This window comes from Rhodotorula paludigena (genome assembly GCF_050403205.1).
Source record: "Rhodotorula paludigena JCM10292 DNA, Rt_paludigena_JCM10292v1_ctg18, whole genome shotgun sequence".
NCBI lineage: Eukaryota > Fungi > Basidiomycota > Microbotryomycetes > Sporidiobolales > Sporidiobolaceae > Rhodotorula > Rhodotorula paludigena.
This window is the reverse complement of record NW_027481440.1, coordinates 87,153-113,769: the sequence shown is the minus strand read 5'-3', so window position 1 is coordinate 113,769 and position 26,617 is coordinate 87,153. Positions and strand designations below refer to the sequence as shown.

General features: G+C 59.8%; 8 protein-coding genes across 8 annotated transcripts; 2 read left to right on the top strand and 6 right to left on the bottom strand.

The window, feature by feature from the left end:
• Positions 1-1,258: 1,258 nt before the first annotated feature.
• Positions 1,259-3,527, bottom strand: JCM10292_001225 (uncharacterized protein; the record flags this gene model as incomplete). The annotated part of the gene is made up of 10 exons (XM_076648732.1): positions 1,259-1,459; positions 1,537-1,626; positions 1,696-1,787; positions 1,869-1,940; positions 2,006-2,194; positions 2,309-2,329; positions 2,412-2,460; positions 2,929-3,018; positions 3,120-3,228; positions 3,490-3,527. 10 exons carry the CDS (start codon positions 3,525-3,527, stop codon positions 1,259-1,261), a joined length of 951 nt encoding a protein of 316 aa, XP_076505678.1.
• A 4,360-nt stretch (positions 3,528-7,887) lies between these two features.
• JCM10292_001224 (plasma-membrane proton-efflux P-type ATPase) lies at positions 7,888-12,688 on the top strand (the record flags this gene model as incomplete). The annotated part of the gene is made up of 21 exons (XM_076648731.1): positions 7,888-7,966; positions 8,037-8,209; positions 8,267-8,364; positions 8,425-8,545; positions 8,603-8,764; positions 8,828-9,329; positions 9,390-9,454; positions 9,517-9,670; positions 9,745-9,845; positions 10,063-10,130; positions 10,187-10,465; positions 10,532-10,574; positions 10,630-10,747; positions 10,829-10,908; positions 11,027-11,116; positions 11,171-11,253; positions 11,348-11,419; positions 11,601-11,862; positions 11,918-12,191; positions 12,266-12,341; positions 12,409-12,688. The coding sequence occupies 21 exons, from the start codon at positions 7,888-7,890 to the stop codon at positions 12,686-12,688; spliced, it is 3,180 nt and encodes a 1,059-aa protein (XP_076505677.1).
• Positions 12,689-13,061: 373 nt separating this feature from the next.
• CST9 (SUMO ligase CST9) lies at positions 13,062-14,631 on the bottom strand (the record flags this gene model as incomplete). Its single annotated transcript, XM_076648730.1, has 3 exons — positions 13,062-13,596; positions 13,649-14,167; positions 14,225-14,631. 3 exons carry the CDS (start codon positions 14,629-14,631, stop codon positions 13,062-13,064), a joined length of 1,461 nt encoding a protein of 486 aa, XP_076505676.1.
• Positions 14,632-14,729: 98 nt separating this feature from the next.
• On the top strand, positions 14,730-16,489 carry JCM10292_001222 (uncharacterized protein; the record flags this gene model as incomplete). Its single annotated transcript, XM_076648729.1, has 5 exons — positions 14,730-15,014; positions 15,086-15,301; positions 15,396-15,587; positions 15,658-15,975; positions 16,115-16,489. 5 exons carry the CDS (start codon positions 14,730-14,732, stop codon positions 16,487-16,489), a joined length of 1,386 nt encoding a protein of 461 aa, XP_076505675.1.
• Positions 16,490-16,676: 187 nt separating this feature from the next.
• On the bottom strand, positions 16,677-18,750 carry JCM10292_001221 (uncharacterized protein; the record flags this gene model as incomplete). Its single annotated transcript, XM_076648728.1, has 8 exons — positions 16,677-16,807; positions 16,873-16,903; positions 16,963-17,167; positions 17,231-17,469; positions 17,529-17,993; positions 18,059-18,196; positions 18,264-18,416; positions 18,478-18,750. The coding sequence occupies 8 exons, from the start codon at positions 18,748-18,750 to the stop codon at positions 16,677-16,679; spliced, it is 1,635 nt and encodes a 544-aa protein (XP_076505674.1).
• A 1,431-nt stretch (positions 18,751-20,181) lies between these two features.
• Positions 20,182-22,029, bottom strand: JCM10292_001220 (uncharacterized protein; the record flags this gene model as incomplete). Its single annotated transcript, XM_076648727.1, has 8 exons — positions 20,182-20,474; positions 20,537-20,666; positions 20,727-21,148; positions 21,206-21,310; positions 21,373-21,560; positions 21,621-21,729; positions 21,810-21,820; positions 21,884-22,029. 8 exons carry the CDS (start codon positions 22,027-22,029, stop codon positions 20,182-20,184), a joined length of 1,404 nt encoding a protein of 467 aa, XP_076505673.1.
• A 779-nt stretch (positions 22,030-22,808) lies between these two features.
• Positions 22,809-24,643, bottom strand: JCM10292_001219 (uncharacterized protein; the record flags this gene model as incomplete). Its single annotated transcript, XM_076648726.1, has 6 exons — positions 22,809-22,974; positions 23,038-23,535; positions 23,596-23,897; positions 23,959-24,198; positions 24,255-24,414; positions 24,480-24,643. The coding sequence occupies 6 exons, from the start codon at positions 24,641-24,643 to the stop codon at positions 22,809-22,811; spliced, it is 1,530 nt and encodes a 509-aa protein (XP_076505672.1).
• Positions 24,644-25,452: 809 nt separating this feature from the next.
• Positions 25,453-26,488, bottom strand: JCM10292_001218 (ferredoxin family 2Fe-2S iron-sulfur cluster binding protein; the record flags this gene model as incomplete). The annotated part of the gene is made up of 7 exons (XM_076648725.1): positions 25,453-25,475; positions 25,539-25,630; positions 25,698-25,732; positions 25,830-25,924; positions 25,991-26,097; positions 26,176-26,218; positions 26,302-26,488. 7 exons carry the CDS (start codon positions 26,486-26,488, stop codon positions 25,453-25,455), a joined length of 582 nt encoding a protein of 193 aa, XP_076505671.1.
• Positions 26,489-26,617: the final 129 nt, after the last annotated feature.

The following is a 26,617-nucleotide window of genomic DNA, read 5'->3' as shown; positions in this document are numbered from 1 at the left end:
ACAGGGCATGTCTCGGTTGACGGTGGCGGAGGCAGCGGAGGAGGAGGTAGTGATGGGGACGGGCTTGGCAGGTTGCAAGGTGGTGAGGGTGACTGTTGGGGTGGAGGCGTTGCCGACGGGGACACGTTGTGCTGTCAAGCAAGGTTGCTTGTGCAGAGGAGAGTCAGGAATTTGAGCTGCTGCAGGTGGTGCAGGTGCATGCGGTGCGGGCAAGTCCGACGGGCGGGGCAGGTGTGGCGGCTTGCCGCGAGTGCGGCCGGGCGGGAGCGCACCAACAGAAGTAATTTGAGAGGATGCGGGCCATGCTCTTGCACTCCAGCAGCGGCGCGCAGCAGCCTGCTTGCCTGCCCGTAGATCTCGCGCAGCCCTTCCGTGTATTCTGCGGCGATGTCACGCCCAATCTGGCACTGCTGCGCCTGCTGATTTGGTCCTGAGGGCAGGAGCTTGGCTAGATTTGGCAGCTGCAGGGGCACCAATCAGCTCTCGTAGCCGCAATTTTGAGACAGAGAGCGAGAGAGGGAGGAGCAGGCAACTCACCGCCCTTGGTCCCTCTTGCTGCGTTCCTGACAGTGACCCTGCAGCCTCGTCTGACATAACCACACGTTCCCTCTTGCTGTCCGCTGCATGTCCGTCGTCAACATCCTCGTCTTTTGCAGTCGCCTGCAGCACGACCTCCTGCGGCAACCACACCGCCTCCTTGGCTGGTCCTGCCTCATACTCCTCTTCCGACTCCCAGTCAGAAGCGTTGTTGTTGTTTGCTGAGGTCGCAGCAAGGGAGGCCATCTTGGGAGGGCGTGTATCGATGAGGTTGATGTGGGGCAGCCGGTGGTCGGGAGAGCCACAGCGGGGTCTGTACCAGATCCAGCGTCTATGAGCAGGTAGTGGTGACCCAGCTCTGTAGCCCAAGGCGGGCGGGGCGGTGGCAGGAGGGGAGGAAGAGTGCGGTCAAGCACAGCCTTCTCAACTTTGGCAATCTCCTCCTTTTCCTTAGAATGCAGCCCTTTACTTCCTTGCACACCCATTGTATGGAATACATAATTTCTGACTACGGGTCGAGAGGACGCAAGCCTTGAAACAAGCAGGTTGGCGGAGGGGAGACTACAGAGAAGGCAGAACCGGCTGGCAAACCAGGCAGGGGGGGGGTATACAATGATGTGACATGAGACACTGAAGTCACAGGCAGGCAGGAAGTGAGACACAGGCATGGGAGAGCACAAGACGGACAGCCAGCAAGCAGGAGCAACAAGCATGAGCGGCCCTACACCTTGAAGTTGGCAGCTGCGGCCACATTACCCTTGACAAGCTTGACCTTCTTTGATGTGCGGTTCTGGCGCATGTTGACAACGCGCTTGGCTTTGGCGTCCTTGTACTCCTTGGCACTCGAGTTCTGCCCGTAGTTGCGCGTCTTGTCGTTCTTGCCAAAGAAGTCGCGCCCGAGGTTAGGGTTCTCTGGGGACACCTGTGCGGCAGCACAAGCGGGGTGAGTCAGCAGTGAGCACAAGTCTGCGGTGACACGACAGGATGTGAAGGACTCACCTGCCACGCCTCCCCCATGATCGCGCGGCGCTTCTTGCCGTCCGGCTTGGAGCCTGACGCCTTCGAGTTGCTCATGTACTTTTTGTAGAACTGCATCAGCAAGCAGTGTCAGTACAGTCATGTATATGGGCACTGCTTCATCTTTTCTGCGTCACACACCTCTTTGTAGGCGGAGCTGGCGGCCGAGTTGAGGTTGTCATTACCCGTCGCAGTCTTAATTTTCTTGACTGCCTTGTTGTACTCAGACTCAGCTGTATGAGTGCAGCAAGGTGCAGGAAGGTGTCAGCACAAGCGCTAGTGCGCTCCGGCGTCTGACGGTCCCTGCCACGCACCCTGCTTGGACGGGTGCCCATGCTTCTCGATGTAGTTGAACATTGCCTGACGCTGACTGTCCCAGTTGGCAACTGCGGGCAGAAAGGCAGATGTGTGAGCCTGGTCACATCGCGCACCAAAAGGACAGGTGACTCACGCAAAGCCGTGCAGTCCTCGAGGTCTTCAAACTTGTTGAGGAGCGTCTCGGTGTCAATTGGCATCTTGTGCTGCTTGCAGTACTTGTCGTAGACGAAGCGGCCGACGCCGTCGGGCAGGTCGCGGTCACACTTCGTCTTCTTCTCCTTCTCTGGGTTGCGGCCCGAGCGCTTGATGTACTGCTTGATCTCTGAAGGAGGCAGCACCAAGATGCACCAGTGCTCAAATTGTGCCAATGCCCCAGGACAGAATGCACTGTCCTCTGAGAACTTAGTGCGGTGACGGTAGCTGTACATGCACGTACGCTGCCCGGCCGTGGTGCGCCCTGCAATGTGGTCACAACCTTGTCAGCAATGGTGTGATGGCAGCGGAAGGGGAGGTTGGAGGTGCAGACAGAACAAACGCACAGTTTGCCTTTGAGTCCTTGAGCTCCGGGATCTTCTCAAGCAGGGTCGCCTTGGGATGGGGAAGGTTGCACCAATGTTGAGGTTGTAGATGGTCTTGCCCGTTGCAGGAAGGTGGTCAGTTGCGCAAGGGGCTGCAAGGACAAAGGCGTGTGAGTCTGGTTGCAGCCTTCTTTGTCTGCGCCAGTACAAATCTGCCGGATGTCAAGCACAATATCCCATAGATCAGCTCCATGTACTTTGTGGCAGGCATGCCAAATATGTAGACGTCAACAAGCACAAAGAAGCCAGAGGTGATGCCCATCTAAGCTGCAGAGCAGGCACACCTCGCGTCAGTGGGTGCTACATTGACAGCTGGATGGGCAGTGTAAAGCGTACTTTTGAGGCAGACCTGTTCAACGCAAAGGTAGTTGGTGCATGGCGTTGGGCAATTTGTTGTTGAAGCGGTGCAAAGGTCATGGTTCTGTAAGCTTGGCGTGAGCAAGACCCCAATGGCTGCAAAGCTGAGCGCAATGCGCACTGTTGAGAACACTGTGATGCCCTCCTCCTTGGCCTTTGCGCTTGCAAACTTGATGAAGCCCTCCGAGTGGCCGGTGCCCTCATTAGTCCCCTGCTTCGGGCACGTGCCCACGATGAGCAGCGCCTTCTGCGTCCCCTTCACCCCTCCTGCCAGCACTGCTCCAGCGTCTTGGCAAGAGTGTTGCGGTTGACCTCGTCGACCATGACCTGCTGGAAGTATTCGAGCGAGGTGGCCTGCAAGAGGGCGTTGGCAAGGCAGTCCGCATCGATGTGCTTGTACAAGTCACTGTAGTTGTATTTGCTGTGCCAAGCGCGTGAGTGATGGTTGTGCGGTACAAGCTTTTAAAGGAGCAAAACTTGCCTCAACTTCTTGCGACTCGGCACTCTTGGTCTTGCCGTTCTCCTTGGGCACACGGCAGCCTTCGCTCAAGCCACTGCATTTCTGAGGTGTCATGATTAGTGAGTGAAGTGAGACTGAGCCAGTACAAGCACGTCCGAGCCGCTCCGAGCCAATGCAAGCGAGTGCGAGCAGCCGGAGGAGAGGGGAGAAAGCCGCACGCACCGAGAGAAGCCAAAGGGACAGAGTTCAGGCTGGCTCATCCTGCGGGCAACCACTTGTGTCAGCTACTGCGCTTTCAGAGTCAGCTCCCAGCGAGCCCAAGCGAGCATGGTGACAAAATGTCCGGGGGAGCCAAGCAGGGAGGTCTAAGCGGAGGACAGACTGAAGCGCAGACAAGCAAGTCAGACCCACTTGTGCAGTGCGGCTCTTGTGCTTCCTGCTGTGTGCAAGTTGGTGAGGAGTTGCCTGACGAGGTGAAGGGAAGGAGGGAAAGAGGCGAGAAGCGAGGCGCGCGGAGGCGGCGGAGAAGCAAGGCGGCGCGTGGACCACCAACAACGACCCTGCTTTAGTACCAGTAACCCTGCTCACAAGCTCTCTGGCAACTGGTGAGCACACGCAGGAGCGCAGAAGCCGGAGCAGCCTACCTTGGAAGCCCGTTCCCACCTGGCTGTCACTGAGATGACAAGTGCACTGCACAGTCTTGCAACCTGTACAAAGCTGCAGTGGTCAAACAGTCTGTTTGAGAGCATGTAGTCTTCAACTGTTTTGCGCAGAGTTAGTCGAGATCAAGACGAACGACGATCTCGGTCAAAAACTGTCGTTCGTTGAAAAGACCAATTACAGGCTCAGTCTTTGTCAACAGTGATTACTTCTACCTGGGCCTTACCTCCACAACACTTGGCTTCCTCTGCCGCACGCCTCTCTGCCGACGCTGCACGCGCCTCGATATCCGGGCGTGCTCGCGCACGTTGCCTGCAATGCAAGATCAGCTCAAGTGCCCGTGCATACTCGAGACTCCAATAAGGAACAAGACGCACCCTTTGGATGTCTCAGGCCCGCTGATGACCAATCCCTTGCCCGCAAACCCCTTGAGACTCCTGCGCCTTGTGACTTGTCAACACGGAAGGCTTGGCGAGATGAGATTTCCTTGCCTCCGAGGCTACTGTTGGCGCACTGCTTGCTGCTGGTGGGTTTATGACAGGGGAAGCTACTGTACAAGGCTTGACGGGCGGATAATGGCCGTAGGCTAGGATGATGACGACGTCGAGGAGGGCGGGCGGCCTCTTGGTGCACCGGCACTGTGGCCTTGAGCTGTCAGCACCGGCATGCAGTGAGTAAGAGAGTACAACACAGACCATGCACTGCTTGCGCTGTTGCAGGCGTCCTCATGTGAGCCCTGCTTGGAACCGTCACCTTCTTTGTCAAGTCATCAACCTCACCCATACAGACCTGCACCGAGCCAGCCTTTTGCAAGGTGCTCGTCTACGGATGCACGTGCCTGAGCATGGAAGCGGTCAAATGCTGGACCGTGGGCTTGATACCACTGATGCGCGAGCTGTACATGGAAGCAGGGTCAGCGCAATCCTCTGTTGAAAGCGGTTTACACAAGCCCGCAACGCTCAAACCGACCTCATAAGCCAGAATGCGCACAATCATTGGCAGTGTCTTGCTGCATGCACATCACAGGGCGGGAAGCAGCGTGGGAATGGGAAGCAGCGGAACCAATGGTCTCACAAGGCGCCATCTTTACGCCGCAGCAAGACCTCAGCAAGCTTGCCCATGCACCGGTTCCTCCCAACAAACTTGTCGTTGTATGCGACGGCGTGCAGGCGGCCTATCACAAGGTTGTGCGCTCTGGGAACGGGGTCAATGAAGGCGGTAACTTGCTTAAGGAGCACGAGAGCCTGCAGAGAGGCGTACCGGCGTCAGCTAGACGCACTTGACCTAGTACTGAGTAGCGCACAAGCTCAGGCTGTGAATTGCCGTTCCTTGACTGTGTAGGAGTTGACAAAGTGGCTTTGAAAACAGCGGGTGGTGAGCGCGCAAGCGTAAGCCCACAGAATTGCAACAAGGAAGTTGAGTGCTTGGGCAGCAAGGGAAAAGAGGAGACGCAGCCGCTTCCTGGGTTCTGTCCCTCACGCTTTGGCTGACAGAGGCCACCAGGTGCACCGTTTGTATGTACTTCCCTCACGCTTCCGCTGATGGAGAAACCCAGACTGCAACAGGCTCTTTGCGCCACTTCTCTGCTACAGTGTTGGCAAAAGTGTTGACTGTTGAGCAAAAGATTGCTCTTCCAGCTCTGCCAGCCAGGAGGAAGGAAGTGAACGGGGGGACACGCTGGTCTTGCCTCTGGAGTGTTCAAGCAATTAAATACGCTTACCATGGGTCCTGACAGGCTTGAATACAGCCAAGAGTGGTAAGCGTGATGAGAGCGAGGGTGAGACCCGACTTGGGCACAGCCACAAGCCATGAGATCAGGCCACACATTCTTGCAACGGCTGCACATGCCAGAGCTTTACCTGCCTGTGACAAGCCTCAAGCAGGCTGGCATAAAGACGTACCGCACCACAGCCTGCACTCCCTTTGACTGCCAGAGCACATCCGTGAGCAGGATCTCATGCACCGTGTCAGGCCGAGGCTCAAGCGCGAGGGGCGCCGGCTCCGCAGCCGCTTCCGCGCCTGCTCCTCCTCTTCTCTTCCCCGCTTCCATCTGCTTTGTTGTGTCCCTCTTTGCCACTCGCTCTTACGTCACTCATGAGAATGTTCTCGTGCCTCTTTTCGTAGCTCAAGAAGCAATGAGAGAGGCTCTCGGCCTCTCTCCTCTCTTCCTCACCTTTTTGCTATTCCATCGTCTTCGTTCTCGTGCTTTCGCTCCGCTTCCGCTTCTGTACTCTCGACTGTACCACCTACCGCCTCACGAGCTTCTGACAGCCCGTTCCCCTCATCCTCTGCCAACCCACCTGCAACCTGCACCGCCCCCTCACGCGCGATTATTTGCAGCCGCGCAACTAGTTTGCAGCCATCTTAGCGCGACTATCCCCGGCCTTGAACCCTAGCCCGACGTGAGTGGCGGTGTCCCCTTACACACCGTCACTGAGAGCCAGACGGCAACAAGACAGCCACAAGCCACCAGCGTGAAAACGCAGGACCCCCAGAGTTCGATTTGGTGGGCCTAGACCGCATCTTCGGTTAGAGCTACGCGGCCAGCTTGCTGGCCGTTTAGGCGGTTAGGGTTAGGGGTCAGGGTCAGTTGGTTAGGGTCAGTGATTCAAGAACTCGCACCTGAGCGAGATGATGAAGAGGGAGCGAGAAAACGGCTGGAGAGCATGTTCGGCAGCATGAAGAGGAGGAGGCAATTTCTTCCGAAGATGGTAAGGCCTAGACCGTTTATCATGGAACTTCTGGGGTCAAGCGGGAACGCGGCCACCACTAGAAGCCCGGTGCATCTGGCCACCTGGGGCACTGCTTGCTCAAGCAGAAGTCTAGCCGTTCCGCGTTAGCACACAGCTCTGATCTGCTCTCAATACGGGTCATGCATCATTTGCAAGCGGTGGAGCCTTGCTGACTGTGAACCACTGATAGCCTTGCATTGCGATTGTGCATGCAGTGCAGGCCAAGACGCCGCAGGCTCTCTCGTAGGAGCAACTGGATTGAGAAGGGCGGCGATAACGTTGACAGTGCAGGGACAGCTTTGCAGGACAGACTCAAGGTGCTAATGTACACTTATAGCCTAGTTGGCAAAGAAGACTGCATAGCAAGCAAGCGGCAAAAGTACTCCGCTTTCTCCACTTGCAGATGGGCTTTGCCTGGGCTTGAAGCGTCGAGTGCTTCAGCTTGTCTACGCTCCCTCTCAAGCCCCTGCCGCAATCAGCAGAGCATCATACTGCAGAAGATTGGGACGTCTCTGCGCTATGAGACTGCACGAGAGATGCAAGCCACGTGCAGCGAAAGGATTGTTCGCTGCCCTGTCTCTCCCTGCTCCTGCCGCGGTACCGTGCCGGCCGTGCGAGCACGCACACTGCACATTGCCCTGCTGCAAGAACACTGGCCGAGCCAGCTTTGCAGGTACGGCCTAAATGATGTCTCGCCATCTTGCCTTTCGGCTCCGCTCAGCGCTCTGCTGCGCGAAAAACGCTCTCCGCCGACGTTGCGGGGTCCAGCGAGCCACATGGCAGAGCGCACCCGCGCGACGCAACGCGGCGCAGGCGTGCAATTCTCCCGCTCTTGCTCCGATTCGAGGTGAGGCCGACCCCGATGCCTTCATCGGCCTGGGAACGTCAACGCCGCTTTTCTCGCGTCGCTCGCGCTCCACAACCGCACCCAAATTTAGCTCTGCACTCCAGGGCTGGGACTGCGTGCCGAAAGCCGGCCCGCTGCCTGCTCGGGGAGGAAGCGTCACTTGGTCCTCCTCGGCCAGCAAGCCGAGGTTGGTGCTCGCCGTGCCGGTCGTCGCTTTTCTCGTGCTGTCGGCTCTCGCTCTGCGTCTTCTCTGCTGCTCCTGCGATTGCTGCTGCTTACTGCTGCCGACGAGCTTCAGGCGCGCAAAGAAGCTAGGGAACCTAGCAGCTCTCTCTTTCTCTGTCTCGAGGAGCCTGCGCTGCGCACTACCGCGTGACCGATATGGGTCTCCGACACCGCAAGAACCACGGCAGCGACGTCGAGTCGAACGACACGGCCGTTGACAGCCCCAACGAGAAGGGTGCGCTCGCCGTTCACGCGACCCCGTGTTCCCCAAGCTGATCTCTCACGTTCCGCGTCGCTTTTTGCAGGCCCCGAGTTCAAGGGCGACGAGTATGAGCAGCTCATTCAGTATGTCGACTTTGAGGCCGAGCGTTCGAAGCGCGGCGGTGACGAGCGACAGGGCGACGAGGAAGAGGAGGAGAAGCGCGTTTGGTATGCGCCCTGGAAGACCAAGAAGGTCAAGTCCGACAAGGCCAAGAAGGTGCGTTTCCAAGGTCCTATCTCGATGAGCAACAGGGCGCTGAAGCTTGATGTGTAGGTCCCCGAGGACTGGCTCCACACCGACCACCGCCAGGGTCTCGACGGCGGCGAGATCGACAAGCGCCGCGGCCAGTACGGCTACAACGAGCTTGAGTCGTGCGTAACGTTCATGGGGTACGAAGTGGTGGGGCCCGTGCTGACCTACTACGCAAACAGGCCGCACGAGAACCAACTTCTCAAATTCATCGGCTTCTTCAGAGGACCCATCCTATATGCGATGGAGTTGGCCGTCATCATATCAGCAGGGCTAAGGGACTGGATCGACTTCGGAGTAATTGTAAGCGCTTTCGAGCTCGTGGACTGGCGCAGGGAGTTGACCACGATTTCGTCGCAGATCGCCATCCTTCTGCTCAACGCTGCCGTCGGCTGGTACCAGGAGAAGCAGGCCGGCGACATCGTTGCTCAGCTCAAGGCGGGCATTGCCATGAAGGCTATCGTCATTCGCGGCGGATCTGAGCAGGAGATCGAAGCGCGCGAACTCGTCCCCGGCGATGTCGTACGTCCCAAATCTTCCTCACATGCGCATTTTGCACCTAGGACTGACACTATCGTACTCCAGGTCGTCATGGAGGAAGGCTCGACTATTCCCGCCGACTGCCGCATCATCTGCAGCTACGAGGACCGTGAGAACCAGGACGTCCACGACCGCTTCGAGAAGCTCTACAGCACCAAGTCGCACAAGAAGGGCGATGATGATGACGACGACGACAGCGAGTACAAGAAGCTGCGCGGCCCGTCTGTCTGCAGTGTCGACCAATCGGCCTTGACGGGCGAGTCGCTCGCGGTCGACAAGTTCGTTGGCGAGACGGCCTACTACACGTGCGGTATCAAGCGTGGCAAGGTGATCGGCATTGTCGAGGCTTCAGCTAAGCAGTCGTTTGTTGGCAAGACGGCCGCGCTTGTCATGGGTTCCAACGACGTCGGTCACTTCAAGAAGGTTCTGGACGGCATCGGGGCCGCCCTTCTTGTCCTTGTCGCTTTCTTCATTTTTGCGATGCTTATCGGCGGCTTCTTCCGCTCGATCCGCATCGCTCTTCCCGCCGAGAACAACCTCCTCGTCTGTGCGTCGACTCTGCCATTCCATCCCTCGGATTCTCGCTGATCGCTCAGACACCTTGCAGACGCTCTTATCTTCTTGATCGTCGGTGTACCCGTCGGCTTGCCGTGCGTGACGACGACGACCATGGTGAGTCTGTCGTTTTGAGGAGGCGCCTTGGTCGAGATCTGCTCTGACACAATCTTCCGCAGGCCGTCGGAGCTGCCTACCTCGCCAAGCAGCAAGCTATTGTGCAGAAGCTCACAGCCATCGAGTCCCTTGCCGGTGTCGACATCCTCTGCTCGGACAAGACGGGCACGCTCACGGCCAACAAGCTTTCTCTGAACGAGCCCTTTGTGTCAGAAGGTATGCGTCTCTCCTGGCTGCTGCTGGTACGACTTGTAGTCTGCACTGGCCTGACGATCTCTGATTTTCCATAGGCGTCAAGCCCGAGTGGTTCATGGCCGTCGCCGTCCTCGCCTCCTCGCACAACGTCAAGTCATTGGACCCTATCGACAAGGTCGTCGTGTGCGCATTGAAGGTGAGCATGTCTCGCAGTTCTGAGGGCTCGCAATCGTCAACGGTCTGTGGGTGTCGACAGCTCGAGTCCAGCTTGAGAAGGCTGTGTCTCGGCGATTCGCTGCGCCTCATTTACGAGTGCTCGCGAACTGCCGGCGCGGCGGCGCGTTGCCTGTCATGGACAGCAGCCCTGCTTCGCGTATTGGCGCGACTGCTGACGGTCTTACCCTCTTCTGCAGGACTACCCCGAGGCAAAGAAGATCCTTCGCGAAGGCGGCTGGAAGACGCACAAGTTCACGCCGTTCGAGTGCGTTCATCTTGTGCACATATCATTGTAGCAACGACTGACTCATCCTTTGGCAGCCCGGTCTCGAAGCGCATCACAGCCGAGATTGAGGACGGCCAGGGCAAAAAGTTCACTGCCGCAAAGGGTGCCCCGAACGCCATTCTCCGCCTCACCAACTTCGACAAGGACCTTGTGTCTCGCTACCGTGAACAGGCGTCGGCGTTCGCCGCGCGTGGCTTCCGTTCGCTCGGCGTCGCCATCAAGGAGGAGGGCAAGGACTGGGAGCTCCTCGGCCTGCTCTGCATGTCTGACCCTCCCCGCCATGACACACCGGCTACTGTTCGCGAGGCTCAGGAGTGCGTCGTTTGCCCTGTCTGATGAGCCTCGCGATCCTCGCAAACATTCTAACTCTCTCTCCGTAGACTTGGCATTTCGATCAAGATGCTCACAGGCGACGCGGTTGCTGTGCGTGCCGACCTGCATCTCTTGACTGTGCACGCCTGACACATCCCTCTTGCAGATTGCCAAGGAGACGTGCCGCCAGCTCTCGATGGGCGACAAGGTGTACGACTCGGAGCGTCTCCTCGGCGGCGGCATGACTGGTTCGGAGATCCGTGACTTCCTTGAAGCCGCTGACGGTGCGTCGAAGCGTGACAGCTACATTATCATGCAGCATGAATCTGACCTGTGCCAACCCCCGTCCACTCCGTCGGTGACAGGTTTCGCGGAAGTGTTCCCCGAGCACAAGTACCAGGTCGTCGAAATGCTGATGCAGCGCTCTCACTTGGTCGCCATGACGGTGAGCGCGTCTCTCGTGATCTTTACGACGCGGTCTGCCAGTCTATGTCCGGGATACGGCCGCATGCGACCTCCGGCTCGCCGCTCAACTCGTACTGACTGTTCATGCCAATCCCCAGGGCGACGGCGTCAACGATGCACCTGCACTCAAGAAGGCTGATTGTGGCATTGCCGTAGAAGGTGCCTCGGACGCTGCGCGATCCGCCGCCGTAAGTTCTCACTCGCTCTACTTACGTCTCACCTCCTGACTTCTCTCCCTGCAGGATATTGTATTCCTCGACGAAGGTCTTTCTACCATCATCACGGCGATCAAGGTTGCTCGCGAGATCTTCCACCGCATGAAGGCGTACGTCTCGCAGCCCTTTCATCCGCCTCTCCCGCTCGTGCACCTCCCCCGGTGCTTGGTCCTTCCGCTGACTCCGTCCGCGCATACCATGCAGCTACATCATCTACCGCATTGCGCTTTGTCTCCACCTCGAGGTCTTCCTTCTGCTCGACATGCTCATCCAGAAGTGCGTTGGAACCTTCTCAGCTTGTTCACGCACTCGTCATACGTACGGGCTGCCTTGCAAGCAATCCCTCGACGTTGAGCAGAGTGCTGCACGACTCGGACGGGCCGTTGAGGCGTTCGAAGCCGTTATCAGCGCGCTTGGCCTCCCGAGACTCCGGTACTGACCCTTGACAATCCCGCAGTGAGACCATTCGAGTCGACCTGATCGTTTTCCTTGCTCTCTTCGCGGATCTTGCTACCCTCGCTATCGCATACGACAACGCACAGTCGGCGCGCAAACCTGTCGAGTGGCAGTTGCCCAAGGTTTGGATCATGTCGACTATCCTCGGTCTTCTCCTCGCCGGCGGCACGTGGATCACCCGCGCGACTCTCTTTGTCGGCGAGGACGGCCGTGGTGGTATCATCCAGAAGTACGGTTCGATCCAGGAGACGCTTTTCCTCGAGGTGGGCACTCTCTTTCGCACTTGCCGGCCTCAGTAGACTTACACTTCATGTCCAGGTCGCCCTGACCGAGTCATGGCTCATCCTCATCACTCGTATCGACTTCTCGGCCGAAGCAGGCAAGCCTACGCTCCCGAGCTGGCAGCTGCTTGGCGCCGTTCTCGGCGTCGACATCCTCGCGACCGTCTTTGCTGCTCTCGGCTGGATGTCCGGACCGTCCGACCGCCACGGCGGTTGGACCGACATCCTTTCGCTGTGCCGCATCTGGGCCTTCTCGGCGGCCATCACGATCATCATCGCCTTCGTCTACTGGCTTCTCAATAAGATCCCTTGTGCGCCTTCTCGTCGTCACGCGAACGATTCCGCGCTCTCGCACATCGGAGACTGACCTGATACCTGCAATCAGGGCTCGACAACCTCGGCCGCAAGACTCGGTCGAAGAAGAACCCGGTCCTCGAGAACTTCTTGACGGAACTGCAGCGGTACGCCTCCCTTGCCCTTCGAACGATCTTTTCCTTCACATTGCTGACTCTGCCGCCTCTGTCGCAGTCTCACTATCGTTCACGAGCGGAATTCGGACGACCCTACCGCTCCCGCTACCTTCAAGATTGCGCGCGGCGCTTCCGACGATGCCGCCGAAGCGGGCACGGGCTCGAACAGCGCCGCGCCGAACAAGAAGTCCGAGGCGCGCAAGGACAACAAGGAGAAGAAGAACGAGGGCGAGCAGAAGCAGGCGCAGGGCGGCGGCGACAAGGGCGAGGGGCAGAAGGCCGCCGAGCCGAGCAAGGCGGACGAAGCCGAGTCGCAGCGCCAGGCGCAGAAGCAGTAGACGAGTCATTCGTCGCCTAGAACACCACCTACACCTTTCTTTCCCACCACATATATATGACACCCTTCCATCGTCGTCCCGTCTTCGTCTTTCGCCCTCCAAATCTCGCTTCTCCGCCTACATCCCCTTAATCCGCAGACGCACTCCTGTACATAGAGCGTTTCCCCTGCACTCTCCTCGAGCAGCACTGCAGCGGCGGGAAGCTGGAAGTCGGCTCTGGGACCGGTGCTCGCTCTCATCACGTTCGGAAGCGCCGGATACCACAAAGGAATGACTGCTCCTGCTGTAAGTCTTGACGAGGTTACGAAGGCGTCATTGCGACCACGCGCGACCAGCACGCTCCAGTACTCCAATCCCTGCCGCACGCAGAAACCTAACGACTCCTGCCTGACCACTCCGCCGCACCGCCGGCACCCGCTCCCATCGCTGCGACCGAAGCAGGCCTGAAAGGCTGGGGGTGCGATCCCGAGCGCGGCGAGTCGGGCGGGGCAAACGGCGCAGCACCTGCTCCCGCTGCAGCGCGCGCGGCGGAGAAAAGGCGGCGGGCGGGCGTGCCCTGCTGCAGGTGCGCCCAGGTCGGAGCCGAGGCGCGGAGTGTCGACGCGGGAGCAAAGGCGGACTGTGAGCGCTGCTGCTGCTGCTGCGGGATGGGCTGAGGGTAGCGCTGCGGGACGGGCGGAGGCGGCATGAGCGCGGCCGGATCGTCGTCCTTCTTGTCGACGAAGCCAGTCTGGCCGTAGCCCTGGCACAATCCGTCGAGCTGGCGAGCATCGGGTGGCGGCGGGTGGTAGGAGAATGGGTTGGTCGCGTGAGCGGATGAGACGGGTGGCTGGGTTGACGGGCGCTGCACGGGCGTGGACGCGGCGGAGCGGTGCATGCCGGTGCGGGATGGGTCATAGGCGAACTTGCTGCACGAAGACGTAAGAGACGTTTTCAGAGCGAGCTGACGAGACGACGCACGCGAGTCGGCTCTTCATCGAGTCCTCCGCCCCGCCCTGCACGACCTCCCTCGAGATGGCCCCGCTCGTCGAATCTTCCGCAATGACCTCGAGCCCCTGCCTGCTCCGCGCCGCTGTCGAGCGCTGCTGCGCGGGAGTGAGCGACAGTCTGGGCGGTGCGAGCGGGAGATTGGTCGGAATCGAACCGCCCGCGCTGAACGAATGCGAGCGAGTCGAGTTGCGCGTCGCCGAGCGCGGCGGTAGAGATGTTCTACGCAGTGCGAGTGAGTCCATGTGCGAGAGAAAGACGAGAAACGAGAAGCCAGCAAGATGAAGGGGATGAGCGAACCCGTCGGCAAACGATTCTGGGAGCCTGCGTTTCTGGCCGATCGCAGGAGAGGAGGGAGCAAAGGAAGGAAGGCCACGAAAAGGGTGTCGTGCGTCGGAAGCAGCAGAAGCAGAGAATTGCGGCGGTTGCGGCGCGAGCGAGTCGAGCTGTGCTCGCAGCGAGGCATTGTCGGCGGCGAGCTGCGCGATTTGCCTGATGAGCGGGTGTATCAGCTACCTGCACGCAATGCGAATGAAGCAGCACGCCCACTCTTTGAGCGCCTTGACCTTTCCGAGTTCCCCTCCCACGCGCGAAAGGGTCTTCTTCTGCTCGGCGCACTTATGCTTGAAGTACGCGAGCTGCTCGATGAGGTGCGTCGTCTGCCAGCTCGCCGCCATGCCCAGCTCCTGTGCGAGGTCGTTGAGCGGGCGGAAGCAATAGTCGAGGTCGGACGAGCCGAGCTGGTCGAACGAGACGACGGGTCCTTCGTGACCGCACGCTGGGCATTGCAGGGTACTTGTGCTAGAGCTCTGCGTGGCTGCAGCTTGCGCGCAGGGCAGGCAGAGGACGTGTGCGCAGGCAGTGAGGACGGGAGGCGGTGAAAAGGAGGAAGAGCGAGGGCAGTCGCGGCGGCAGTGCGAGCACGCGAGCCAGTCCAGCGGGTCTGCGTGCTGCATGTCGGAGCCTGTCTCGGCTGCTCTCGAGCTGGTAGACGCAGTGGGAGAGGCGCGAGAATACATTTGTTCGTTGACTTTCATCAGTAAAGAGCAAAGACATGGCGACGGCGGCAGACGAGGATCCTCTGCGGGCGCACCTGCGCTCTATTCCCGAGTACTCGACTGCCAAGGTCAACTTCTACTACTCTTCGCTGCCGTCGCGCAAAGACTCGAATCCGACCGGCTACTCGTCCGCCCTCGCGTGGTGGCGCCGCTCTCTGGTGGACCTGACGGCTCGAGGATTGCTCTCGGACGACAAGCTCGTGCTCCACGTCGATGAGCAGCTTCGCGAGAAGCTGCGCTGGGACAAGGCCGGTCGCCCGACCAGTCTGGGCGTCATCGTCGTCCGTCTCTCCCTTCTTCCAGACAGGTCGAGACGACGCTGAACCGACGTGACTGTCTCTACATTCTGCAGGCCGAACTTGCGCAGTCGAGCGACCTTGTGCCGACTGCGACCTATCTCGCTTCTCCCGCCCCCGACTCGTTCTCCGTCGTTTCGCTTCTCGCGCGACCCTTCTGGTGGAGCCTCAGCAAAGTCTGGGGCTCGTCCGGTGTCGATCTCGGCGAGCACGCAGACGAGAATGAGTGGAAGAAGCGTCAGGGCGAATACGTCGTGCCGGACCTTGTCGAGGTGCGCAGTTCACTTCCGCGAAATGTGGCTCAGCGCTGCCTGCCTGCCGCTACACGCTTGCAGTTGATACTCACTCACTGCTCTGCATCTGTAGAAAGCCGCCGCCGCTCTCCTGCCACGGCTAGACGACCTGCACGGCACCGCGCTCTCGCGCCTCTATACCCTCCGCACCTTCCAGTCCAAGCTTGGCGCGCTCTGCTTACCCGGAGTGACGCTTTCCGAGCGCGACTGCCGCGTGCTCGCAACCTATCTGAGCCGGAGAGGCCACTGCGCATTCGATGGCGAGGTGCGCTTCCCGCAGACTTCGCTTGCGTGGTCATTCCCGACCTTCGCACTGATACAATACCGTCACGCAGGTCATTAAATTTGCTGCGCCTCACAGCACCGCCCCGACTTCATCCCCTCTTTCCGTCACCGAATCCGACCGCTCGACCCTGACCCTCTTTAACTCTCTCGCCTCCCTCACCGCCTCAATTGACACCCTCACAACCCTCATTGCGTCGGAGCGCGCGCGCGCTGCGCAGCTGCTCGGCGAGAAAAAGCCAACGGCGCTCGTCAAGGCGGCGCTCGGTGCCAAGAAGCGCGCCGAGAAACTGCTCGACGAGCGCGTGGCGCAGAGGGCAAAGGTCGAGGAGGTCGTGTGGGCTATCGAGCGCGCCAAGGGCGACGAAGAGGTGCGTGAACGCCGCTCGAGGCAGTCAGGAACTTTCTCTTTCGAGACGACGGAGCGCACGTTCACGTCCAGCGCGATAACCTCGCTCTGCATCCGATCGGTCACGCCATTCTGCGTACTGACACTCCTATTGGATGCAGACCCTCTCAGCTTTGTCCCTCGGCGCAACCACCCTCTGCACCGTCCTCTCGTCCCCGACGCTCCAGCTCTCCGACGTCGAAGCGACCACCTCACTCCTCGACGACTCGCTCGTCGCGGCGCAAGAAGTGCGCGAAGCGGTCGACGCGGTCGGTGCTGGCGCGGCCGAGATCGACGAGGACGATGTCGAGCGCGAGTTGAGGGAGATGGTCGCGAAGGAGGAGAAGCATGCGGAGGAACTCAGGGAGAGGGAGATCACGGCTACGCTCGAGGGTGCCGGAAAGGTGCCGGTCGAGGCGAGCGTCGGGAAGATTGCGGATGGCTCTGGCGAGCGGGAGGAGAATGGCACGAAAGAGCGCGAGAAGGTGTTGGCGTGATCACTATTCACTCCTTCTGATGTTGTCTCGTGTACTCCGTATTGCAATTCTCTCCTTGCAGTTTCTCGCGTCGGTATGCCGAGACAGAGGTACTGCAATCGCACGCATGACATACTGAAGACCCAGAAGAACAAAGAGACCTTTTCTGCGCCGTCGACCCTGACACCGGCGGCGAGAGCGCGGGCGATCACTCCCAGGAGTAGTAGTGTGCGGGCACATCGTACACCTTGAGCTCCCAGGCGCAGCCGCGGCTCGACTCGCCGCGAACTGAAATCTCGATGCTGTGCGGCGGGTTGATGTTCGCGAGCTCGTAGTGGCCTGAGATCGCATCAGGCCCGTCAGTCGCGCATTGTAGCCGATTCTCCGGGCAGGACGTCACATACCGTTGGTCCTGTCGTTCCAGCAGTCGATGACCTGCACGGGGCGAGCTTGTCGGTCTGAGTAGGGAGCAGAGAATCACAGAAGCCACGCACCTCGTAGCCAACAATGAGCCGGCCGTCGGCGTTGATGCTGAGCGGCTCGTAGATTTGCGACCAGAGACTGGCGCCCCTCTTCAATTCGACCTTCCTGCAGTACATCTCGTCGCGGATGAAGGCGTTCGGCCCGTCGAAGATGCCCATAGTGTTGTGCGTGTAGCCGAAAATGTCGATGGGGTCGCCCGGCGAAGGCTGAATCCACCTGACGGAGGACGAGCGTCAGCGTGGCGTGAAGGAGAGAAAGAAGAGAGAAACCAGCTCGTACTGGCGCAAGCGGTCCTGGCCCCAATCATGGCGCGAAATGTTCTTGACTTTGCGCATGAAGGCGCGACGACGCTGAAGCACGTCGATCTCGCGAATCTCCTTCGCGACATCCTCCTGGAACTTGGCATCGGCACCCTCCTCCTCCTCGAGGCGACTGAGAAGAGCGTTGATGTTGTGCCTGCGATTCGAAATCTCGGAGTACGGCGAGCCGATGATGTCGTTGTAAAGGTCGTACAATTGCTGTACAGAGAAAGTATCAGACGAGGAGCTCCGGCATTGTGGCATGAAGAGGAACGCACCGTAACCGCTTTCTTCACCGGTCCCTTAGCCTGGAGGAGGTGGTGCCCAGGAGTCTTGCAGTTGTCGTCGATCGAGCCGTAGTGAATGAGGCGGACCGTGTGCGGGACAGGGGCGGCGTGTGCGGCAAAGTCCTGCATAATGTCGAGGACCTGGTCGAACGAGTTGGCGTGCGCGCCGACATTCCTCGTGCCAATGGTGGCGATGGAGATGTTGGTCTCGACGCCGTCGTCCTTGATGAGGTCGCTCACGCTGTATCCGACGTTGACCTGTACGTTGACCGGGTTGGCCTTCTTCAAAAGCTTATCGACGACATCGGCGCCCTTGAGCTTCAAAGCGGGCTCGCGACCGGTTGTGGGCTCTTCGTCAGCCGTGACATCGGCCCCTGCTTCAGGCTTTGCGCCCGCCGGAGCGTCCTCCTCCTCGTGGAGCGGATCGTTGTGCGCGACCTCGGGCTTGCCCGCAGCCTGGTTTCATGATTAAGCAGTCGTCAGCAAGTGACAGACCCAACGTCGTGAAAGAACGGGCGTACTGCGCCGATGCCTGCCGAGATGTGCGCCGAGAACGAGTCAAGCTGGCTGCGACTGGATGCTTTCGACCGCGCGACCGCCATGATGGACGAGCGGCAGGTGTAACCGCCGACGAAGTAGTCGCCGTACTTGGCGCGGAACTGTTGGGAAAAGCATACGATCAGCAACGCCGAGGTAATGTAGGCGAGGCGAGTCGCACAAACTCACTGCATCCGGGCTCTGCGCCAGCAACTGGCGTGCCTCGTCGGTAAAGACTGGAGTGCTGGCAAGGTACTGCGTCTTGGGCTTGTAGCTGCACTCGATGACGACGCCCATCTGGGTGTCCGAAGTCTCGACCTTGCTCGCCTTCTTCATGTTGACCTGCACGTTGCGAAGCGCCTCAGCAAGTGAAAGAAGAAGCGCATACAAAGGTTAAACGCACCGCTCCGCTGTAAGGCTGACCCGTCACAGAGGCGGCAACGCCAATGGACGCCTCCTCGTTGCGCTCGACGTCGTGCTGGGTGCGAATGAGCTCAAAGCGGTACTCCGTCCTCGAGGACACCTTCGAGAGGGGCTGCGCTGCAATCGAGTTGCGCTTGAACGGCGACTGCCTGGCGAGTTGGCCGGTTAGAATGTGGACGCCGCGTCCGAGGTAGAGGTCGTCGGTGGCAGCGCATTCGAATTCGGTGTCGAGGTCCTTGGTAAAGATGGGCATGGTGCGAAGGTATGGATGGGAAGAGACAGGCAGGAGCGAGTGAAGAGAAGAGAAGCAAGAAACGAAGCAGGAGCGAGCGAGAAGCACTGCGCGAGCACGAGAGGGCCCAGGCGCTCTGGCACGGGAATGCGAGGCGCATGTCCGGCAGTCTGGAAAGCCGCACGAGCCTTGCCCAGATGCGTCAAGCGAGAACAGCACGAAAGAGCGCGAAAGGCCGGAGAGAGACCGCGTCGAGCCCGGCTGGGCGGTGCTCGCCACGCGCGTGGACGCGATCGACGAAACCTTCCCTCGCTGTTCCTTGCCCTCTTCACCCTCTGATCATGTCTTCCGCCCTCGCTGCCGCGACGCTGCGGCACTTCTCGATCACGCATACGAGCGGCAGCCGGTCGAAAAGCCGAGATGCAACTCTGGACTTCCTGCTCCTCTCCGACGATCGCGCATGCTCGCCCTCTCGGCTCAATGTCGCGGACTCCTGGCTTGTCGCGTGCTGCAGTGTGCTTGTGCGTGACTCTCGAAAGCTCACCAAGGTCGGATATGAGGATCGTGAGCGCCTGCCAGCTCGATGCCGTGCCGTATTAGCTCCGTCGTAGATGCGCCCGTCTCTCGTGGCAGCTCGCTCGTCCCACGATCTGCGACTGCTTGACCTGGCGTGGGCTTGCGATGCCGGGAATTGAGTAGCGGTAGGAAACGAGCCAGAACACGAGGTACGGAGTGACATAGTGGCCGCAATTGGTTTCTTGTACTCCTTGGGGTTGCGCATCTCGGCGATGATGCTCATATTCGCGGAATGCTTCTTGTACACACATCCGGGCGACAGACGTTCATAATCAATGTAATAGTGGCCTTCCTGCTTGTCTCCGGCAATCGCACGAGCTCTCCCGCCTCGTCTTGACTTTGCATACTCGTGGCTCCCCTCATGCTGCTCTGAGCTTGTGCCTGACCGTTGGACATGAAGTAGGCTGGACCACGAGGAACGCGAGCGCCTGCCTGCTAAAATCCCAAGGTGCAGCTTCCTAGCAAATCCTCCCGTCGCCCGTCGCAGCTCGCCGTTTCCCCGGTTTTGACTCGCTCAGCTCCACGGGGGTCTCCAGTACGAGGCAAATCTACGTTAATCGCATTCTTTGTCGTAGGTGCACGGGTAGCCGCAGTAAAGTCTCAAGAGCAACTTAGCCTTCTCAAGTGCCCGTGCAGCCGTGATGGCGCTGCAGCGTGTAGACTCCCTCCCAGTGGATTACGGAAGGCGTGACCAGACCTGTGACCGAACATCGGCGGCTTGTACCGCTAATCAAGCCAGCCAAATGGAGGATGCCCAAGAACCGGAAAATTCGAAGGACGTCTTTACAGAACCAAGCGAGGCGCGACAGACTGCAATACGGAAGCCCAGACACGGCATGAACACCTGTGATAGTCGAGGAATGGAGGACATCTAGTCTACGAGGAGTTGGAGTTGTCGGCGCACGAGAAGGGGCTTGCGACCGTGCCGGCGTCGTACGCGTTCCTAATGGACTGAATAGCGGCATACGCGCCGCCGACGACCTGGAAGGCGCCGATGAGGATGATGAGGACGTGCATAGCGGCAAAGAGCTTCTTGTGGATCGGCCCGCGGCTGTACTCGCGACCGAAGTCCCAAAGCCACAGAATTGCTGGGACAATGATGGCGAGCGGCGTGAAGGAGATGGCGGAGACGAAGGAGAGGAGAAGAGAGAAGAAGGGGATAGATTGCGCTGCATGATCGGCACAGTGTCAGAGCAAGAACCGGTGCGAGGTAGAGATGCGAGGGCCTCACCAATGATGAACGCAACCACACCGACACCGATGGTGATGCTGAACCACGTAGCCCAGTGACGGAAAGTCTTGCGCTGAAGGTGCTCCGAGTCACGCAGGACGCGGACAAAGAGATACTTGCAGGCGAGGTGCTGAGGCGGCGCAGTCAGCCGATCTATTTCCGCCCGTCTCAACGCTTGAAATGAACACACCTGGTTGATTGTGGTAGAGAAGGCAATGCCGGGAAGCCCAATGCCGTAGGTGACCTTCTTGATGATGTCGCCGGCCGAGCCCAGCGACGGCGAGGCGATCCACTGCCCGCAGTAGCGGTAGATAACGAGCGAGAACACGAGGTAGGACGCATTGAGGAGTGACATGGTGGCCGCAATTGGTTTCTTGTACTCCTTGGGGTTGCGCATCTCGGCGATGATGCTAATATTCGCGGAATGACCACTGGAAGAGATGAAGATGACCGTGGAGGCGGCAAGACCGGTCAGGAAGTCGATATTTTGGCCAACAGCATAGAAGCCGAGCTCGTAGTCGCCGGAAGGCGCAATTGCGGGACGCGAGTTGACGCCGACAGCCACCACCAGGATGAAGACGGCGACGTAGAGTGACACGGCGCCAATCCAGCCTGAAGGAGGCCACCGGTCAGCAGATAGTAGTGCGGCAACAGGAGAGAGTGACCCACAGAGGAAGCCGACTTGAGAAAACCGAGGGAATGAAGCAGTGGCCGTGCAGAAAACGAAGAAGACGAACGCGAACCACACGGTGCACGCCCCGTGTTCGCTCAACGCTGCCGCAGTGAGACCAGTCAGGTGCGTGAACACGGTACATGGTGGAAGAGGTGCCACGCACCGTTCAGCGCCGTTGCGCCAGCAATGTAGCCAGACCCAGTGACGAGGACGAAGCCAACGAAGAAAAGGGCGCCGACGATTTCGCGTCCGATTGGGCCAGCAACGAGGTACATCATGTCTTGAATGCCGTGCATGCCGGGATGGCGATTGCGGAAGGCACCTTCAATGAATGCAGCCCAGGTGTTCCAGCTGGAGAGGGGGGTCAGATTCGGAGCGCATGAGAGACGGTAAGGGAGAGGTGTTACGTACGCTCCCCAGCCGATGATGAGCAGTGCGCCAGGAACAGCACCAACGGGTGCCATTACGGCTGGAATGCCGAGAATCCCGAGCGAGAACTGAACTTTGAACATGAGCGCAACTGCGTTCCCGACAGCAACGGTGTTGGTGCAAGCAGACATCAGCACTGTCCACATCAGGCGTACAGGATGAGATACGTACAGGCGACAGGCCTGCAAGTTTAGCGGATATGCGTCAGAAGCAGCAAGGTGAACCAGGGGTTGGAGACAGCGCACCAACTGGTCGTACGAAACTCTGCGACATCCTCGCCGCCAAGACTCGCCTTGAAGACTTCTCCTTCGTCGTCGCTGGCCTGCTTGGTTTCGGTGGGGAGGACCTCTGCGACGACGGAGTCCTTCTCAGAGGAAGGAGTGTGGGACATGGTGTCAAGCGACTCTCGCAGCAGCTGCCAGAGATTGAGGGGCAAGAGAGTCGCGCGGATGGAGTAGGGAGAGAACAGAAGCAAGGGCGATAACGACGAGGAGCAGGCGGAAAGAGGCGTCTTTCTGTGGTCCCTGGCCCGCCCCGCCCTTCTTGTCGGAGAATCGGCTCGAGTGCATCCGATGTGCCTCGGGTTACCCAAGACTATCGAACCTATCGGCGTAATGCCCTAATGCCCCAAGGGCCTGTTTCGCGCAACAGCTCGCTCTCGCTCGAGCTCATCAAGTTCCGACATGTTTCGCCCGAAAGCAGCCGCCAGGTCCGCGAGCGATGCCACGGTCCGAGGGGGCTCAGGATCGTGCATAGAGAGTCTGCCCGCTAGCACAATCGCAGGCACAGCAGGCGCGGCGGGTGACGAGGGCCGGAAGAGCATCGTGGGGAGGCCGCGGAGGCGAAGAGGCAGCATGCAGTTTCCGCGAGGTTCGGGGCAGGACACGACGCTCAGCACCGTTGTCCGTCGGAGAAAGGCGGCCGAGCAGCTCGCAGCCATGTCGTGCGACGCGAATGGAAGGAGGCGAGCCTCCGGCGTCCCCTCTTGTCCGGGCGCTGCCACCTGTTCGCAGAACGTGCTCTTCACGAACAAACCCGATATGATCTCGCTTGCAGCTTCTGGGGTGAAGGTAATGCGCTTTTAAGGACACCGCAGCACCGCATCACATCAGCACGGAAGACACGGCGCCCTCGCGATCTCTGCACTGATGAAGGGAATAACGGATGGATCTACGAGTCGCGCGGGAAGAAGTGCAAGTCGCACTTGCCGCCTGTCGGCGAGACGGTCGTCAGGTCGTACGGCTCCATCGACGAAGACGAGGTGTGCGCCGCGGGCTTGACGTCAAAGTTGCGTGCGAGGACGGCGAGGAACACGCGCATGTCAACCATGGCGAGGCTGCCAAAGCGCGGAGGTAAGCACAGGTCTCACAGAGAGCCTCGAGGTGAAGCGGCAACGCACTTCTGGCCTGGGCAGTTGCGCCCGCCGATCGAGAAGGGGATGAACGCCGCCTTCATCTCCTGCGTCTCGGCAAGCCAGCGCTCCGGCTTGAACTCGTATCCGTCGTCGCCCCAGACTTCGGCATCGCGGTGCGTCGTCCAAGACTGCAGCCCGACTGCGGTTCCCTCGGGCAGGAAGACGCCGTCGAAGACCATGCCGCCCTTGGGTACGAGACGGTCAAGCGAGCCGAGTGCGGGCGTAAAGACGCGGAGGCCCTCCTTGATGACGGCGTTGAGGTAAGGCTGTCGTGCGAGGCCTTGGATGTCGGGCACCTCGCTGAGCCCCATAAAGCCGTCGAGCTCCTCTTGCAGCCGCTTCATCACGTCCGGGCGGTTCGAGAGCGTGTACATGATGTATGTCATCGAGGTGCTTGTCGTCTCGGTGCCGGCCAGGAAGTGGTCGATACATTCGGCCGTGACGTCCCGCTCCGGCCAGCGCTCGCCGAGCATCGAGTTGGTGCTGCGGGCGAAGATTGCATGAGCACAAGGGACGACATTTTGAGACGCAGACCGGACGCACCAGGTGGACAAGCGGTGCACCAGTGCCGGCCGCTCCGGCTGCGCTCCCTCTTCGAGCTGCTTTCGCGCCTTCTTGACGATGGGCTCGACAAAGTCGGCGAGGTTCGAGTCGGCCTGGACGAGGTGCTGCCATCCTGCGTGCGGGATCTGCTCGGCAACCTTCCACACGAGTGGATGCAGCTGGCCCTTGATGGTGCCGCGCTTCGGCCACATGGTAATGGCGCGAGCGATCGGATTGGGCTTCGACTCGGCAAAGTCGGCGACGGCGTTGATCTGCGTGTCGAGAACGAGCTCGCCAAGAATCTGCATAGTGGAGAACGGTCAGGCTCGAATTCCGTGCGTCGAGATTGAGTGCACAACTCACGTCGATGAGGCCGTGCGCGACCAGCGCGAGCACGTCAACGGGCTTGACCGCGCCGTTGCAGCGCAGGAATGTGACGATCTCGAGCAAGTGCGAATTGAACACGTCTTGCCATTCGACGAGGCACGCAGTCGCATATTGCGGGAGCATGCCGCGGCGCTTGCCCTGCGCCTCCGACTGGCCGATCGCAGAGAACGAGTTGGGACAGCCGCGATTCGTGCGGAAGCCATCGTAAGCCGCGATCTGCGTCCGGTAAAGCGTTAGTCCGAGTCGAGGAGAGGGAAGCAGTCTTTGCGCACCTTGTCCCATTTTCCTTGATACACCGCCGGCAGATACCGATAGTTACGCAGCGTCACCGAATTGGGACCGGTGCGCACCACAGACCCGTACTTGTCAAAGAGCTCGTGCACTCGCAGATACTTGTTGCCGCGCATGTTGTGCGACAGCGCCCACCACTCTCTGCACGGTCGGCGAATGGCAGAGTCAGTTGTGTTTCGCAAGCGCTATATGAGAACAAGACGCACGTTGCCGCCGCTGGCAACGGACCGGGGACATGCTTGATCGGCGAGAGGACAGCGTTGCGGAAGAGGTGGGCGAGCGTGTAGACGGTGAGCGCCGCCGCGGCCGCGAGAGCGACGTTCGTCGACGTCCACTCTAAGCTAGATAAGCGCTCGACGAGATGCTCCATCGTTCGAGGGCGATAGCGCGATGGGAGGACGAGCGGGCGAAGAGAGGGAGCGGGCGACGAACGATGTGGCTCCCGATAAGGGTCTAGCGGGCGCGGAGGACTCCATTCGGAAGCGTCAAGGCGGGGCAGCGTTTGTCGGAACTTGCGCGTTATGTCTTCGGCTCAGGCCAAGAAGGCGGTTTAGTCGAGTATCGGCGGGGTCAAGGGATCTCGGCCGGGCAGGCGGAAGGGCATCTTGATGCGTCCGGCCCGGTCACTTTTGCACGACATGTTCACCATTGGTTCACCACCTCACAAATTCGTCGCGTGAAGGCCCGGAAAGCCCGGACCCGATTCGGGGGACCAAAGGGCGGGGTGCTCGGTCAGTCGCTGAGGACGTTCCTCCGACGCTGATGAGATTCCGCAGCCTGGACGCAGTCATCAAAACAGAAAGCACCGTCAAATTGTATCGGATGACTGCACCAAGAAGCTTTGCCCGGGCTTGGCCCGTCGGGAGATGGGCAAGCAAGAAGCGGAAGCGCCGGATCTAGCGAGCACGAGCCCACGCCCACGTCCGAGCGATACTGCCAGCGCGCAGCGACTCGTTTGAGGCGGACTTGAGGCAAACGAAGAGAGGCCGGTTGCGGCAGACCGTGGAAAGGGTCTTCGCAGGCCGTGGAAAGGGTCTTCGCAGGCCGTGGAAAGGGTCTTCTTGCGACACTGTCCCTCCGTGATGAGCGATTCCCGACGAAGAGCGAGTCAGGTGAGCTGGGAACGAATGAATATGAGCAGGGCGTCGCCTGATATTACAGCAAGATGCATGTGGTCGATTAGTGAGGCGTGGGCTTGCTCCCTGCGGATTCAAGATATGAGGGGGCGGTTCAGGAATTCGCGCTAGGCATGCGAGATCACGCACCGTCGACACGCAGATTCCGCGTTGCGCTCGGCAGGGTAATCGTTGTGCCGTCCATCTCCTTCGTCACCTTGACCTGGCAGCCCAAGCGGGAGCTGGCGGGAGGAGAGCTCTTCACTAAGTTACAAGTGCTGCAAGCACAAGGAAAGGGAATGGACGCACGTATCCGTCAAACCAAAGGCAAGATCCAGCATGTCCTGCAAAGGGTATCAGGTTCAGCATATAGTCGGACAGCGGATTCGGCGTTGCGATGCCTGGCGGTGAGCAACCACGACAGCCTCAACCTCGACTCACGTTCTCGTCATCATCCGGCTCCTCGAGCTTGTCATACACATCCTCCTCCAAAATGACATGGCAAGTCGAGCAAGCGACCGACTTTTCGCAGGCGGCTGGACGAGGTCAATCGTCAGCTCCTGCCGCTCGGAGTCAACGAGGGGGACGAGAGAGGAGCGCACCCTCAATTTCGAGATCGTACTCCCACGAGACGTCGACGATGTCATCGCCGACGTTGGCTTGCACCGTCTCGATCTCGCCGTTGGCGCGCTTGAAGTGCAAGGTCACGCTGGAGGACAGAGGCGATGAAGGCGGAATGTCAGCACTCGCCCCGTCCGACTGTCATGCAACAGTGAAGCGAACGTACCCCTCTCCAGGCTTCGGCCTGCCCTTCCCGCCGTGCAAAGAGACTGTGGTCGCGCCGAACGAGGGATGTCAAAGAAAGTGAGCGAGGGGCCATGTCGCGAATGCTCCGCTCAAGGCGCCAACGCACCAGGGCTCGAGTGGAAGGCGCGCTTCGTAGGCAGCAGGCTCGGCTGTGCGCAGGTCCAGGCAGCGCGTGCGAGGGGAGTTGACGGGCGAGCGATCGGCCGCAGAAGCGCTGCCGAGGCGATGACGGCGGGGGAGCGCGGCGCAGCGAGGCGAGCTGCTGTTGCGAGGGTCTGGAGAGTCGCTGGCATCGTCACTGTCTAGCCTCTAGCTCGGCAGAACGCGCGGGTGGGAGCGAGCGGACTTGGGCAGAGTCGAACCGCAACAAGCACTGCCTCGCTCCTCGCCATCTTCGTCGCTCATCGGGAGAGCCGAGAGGC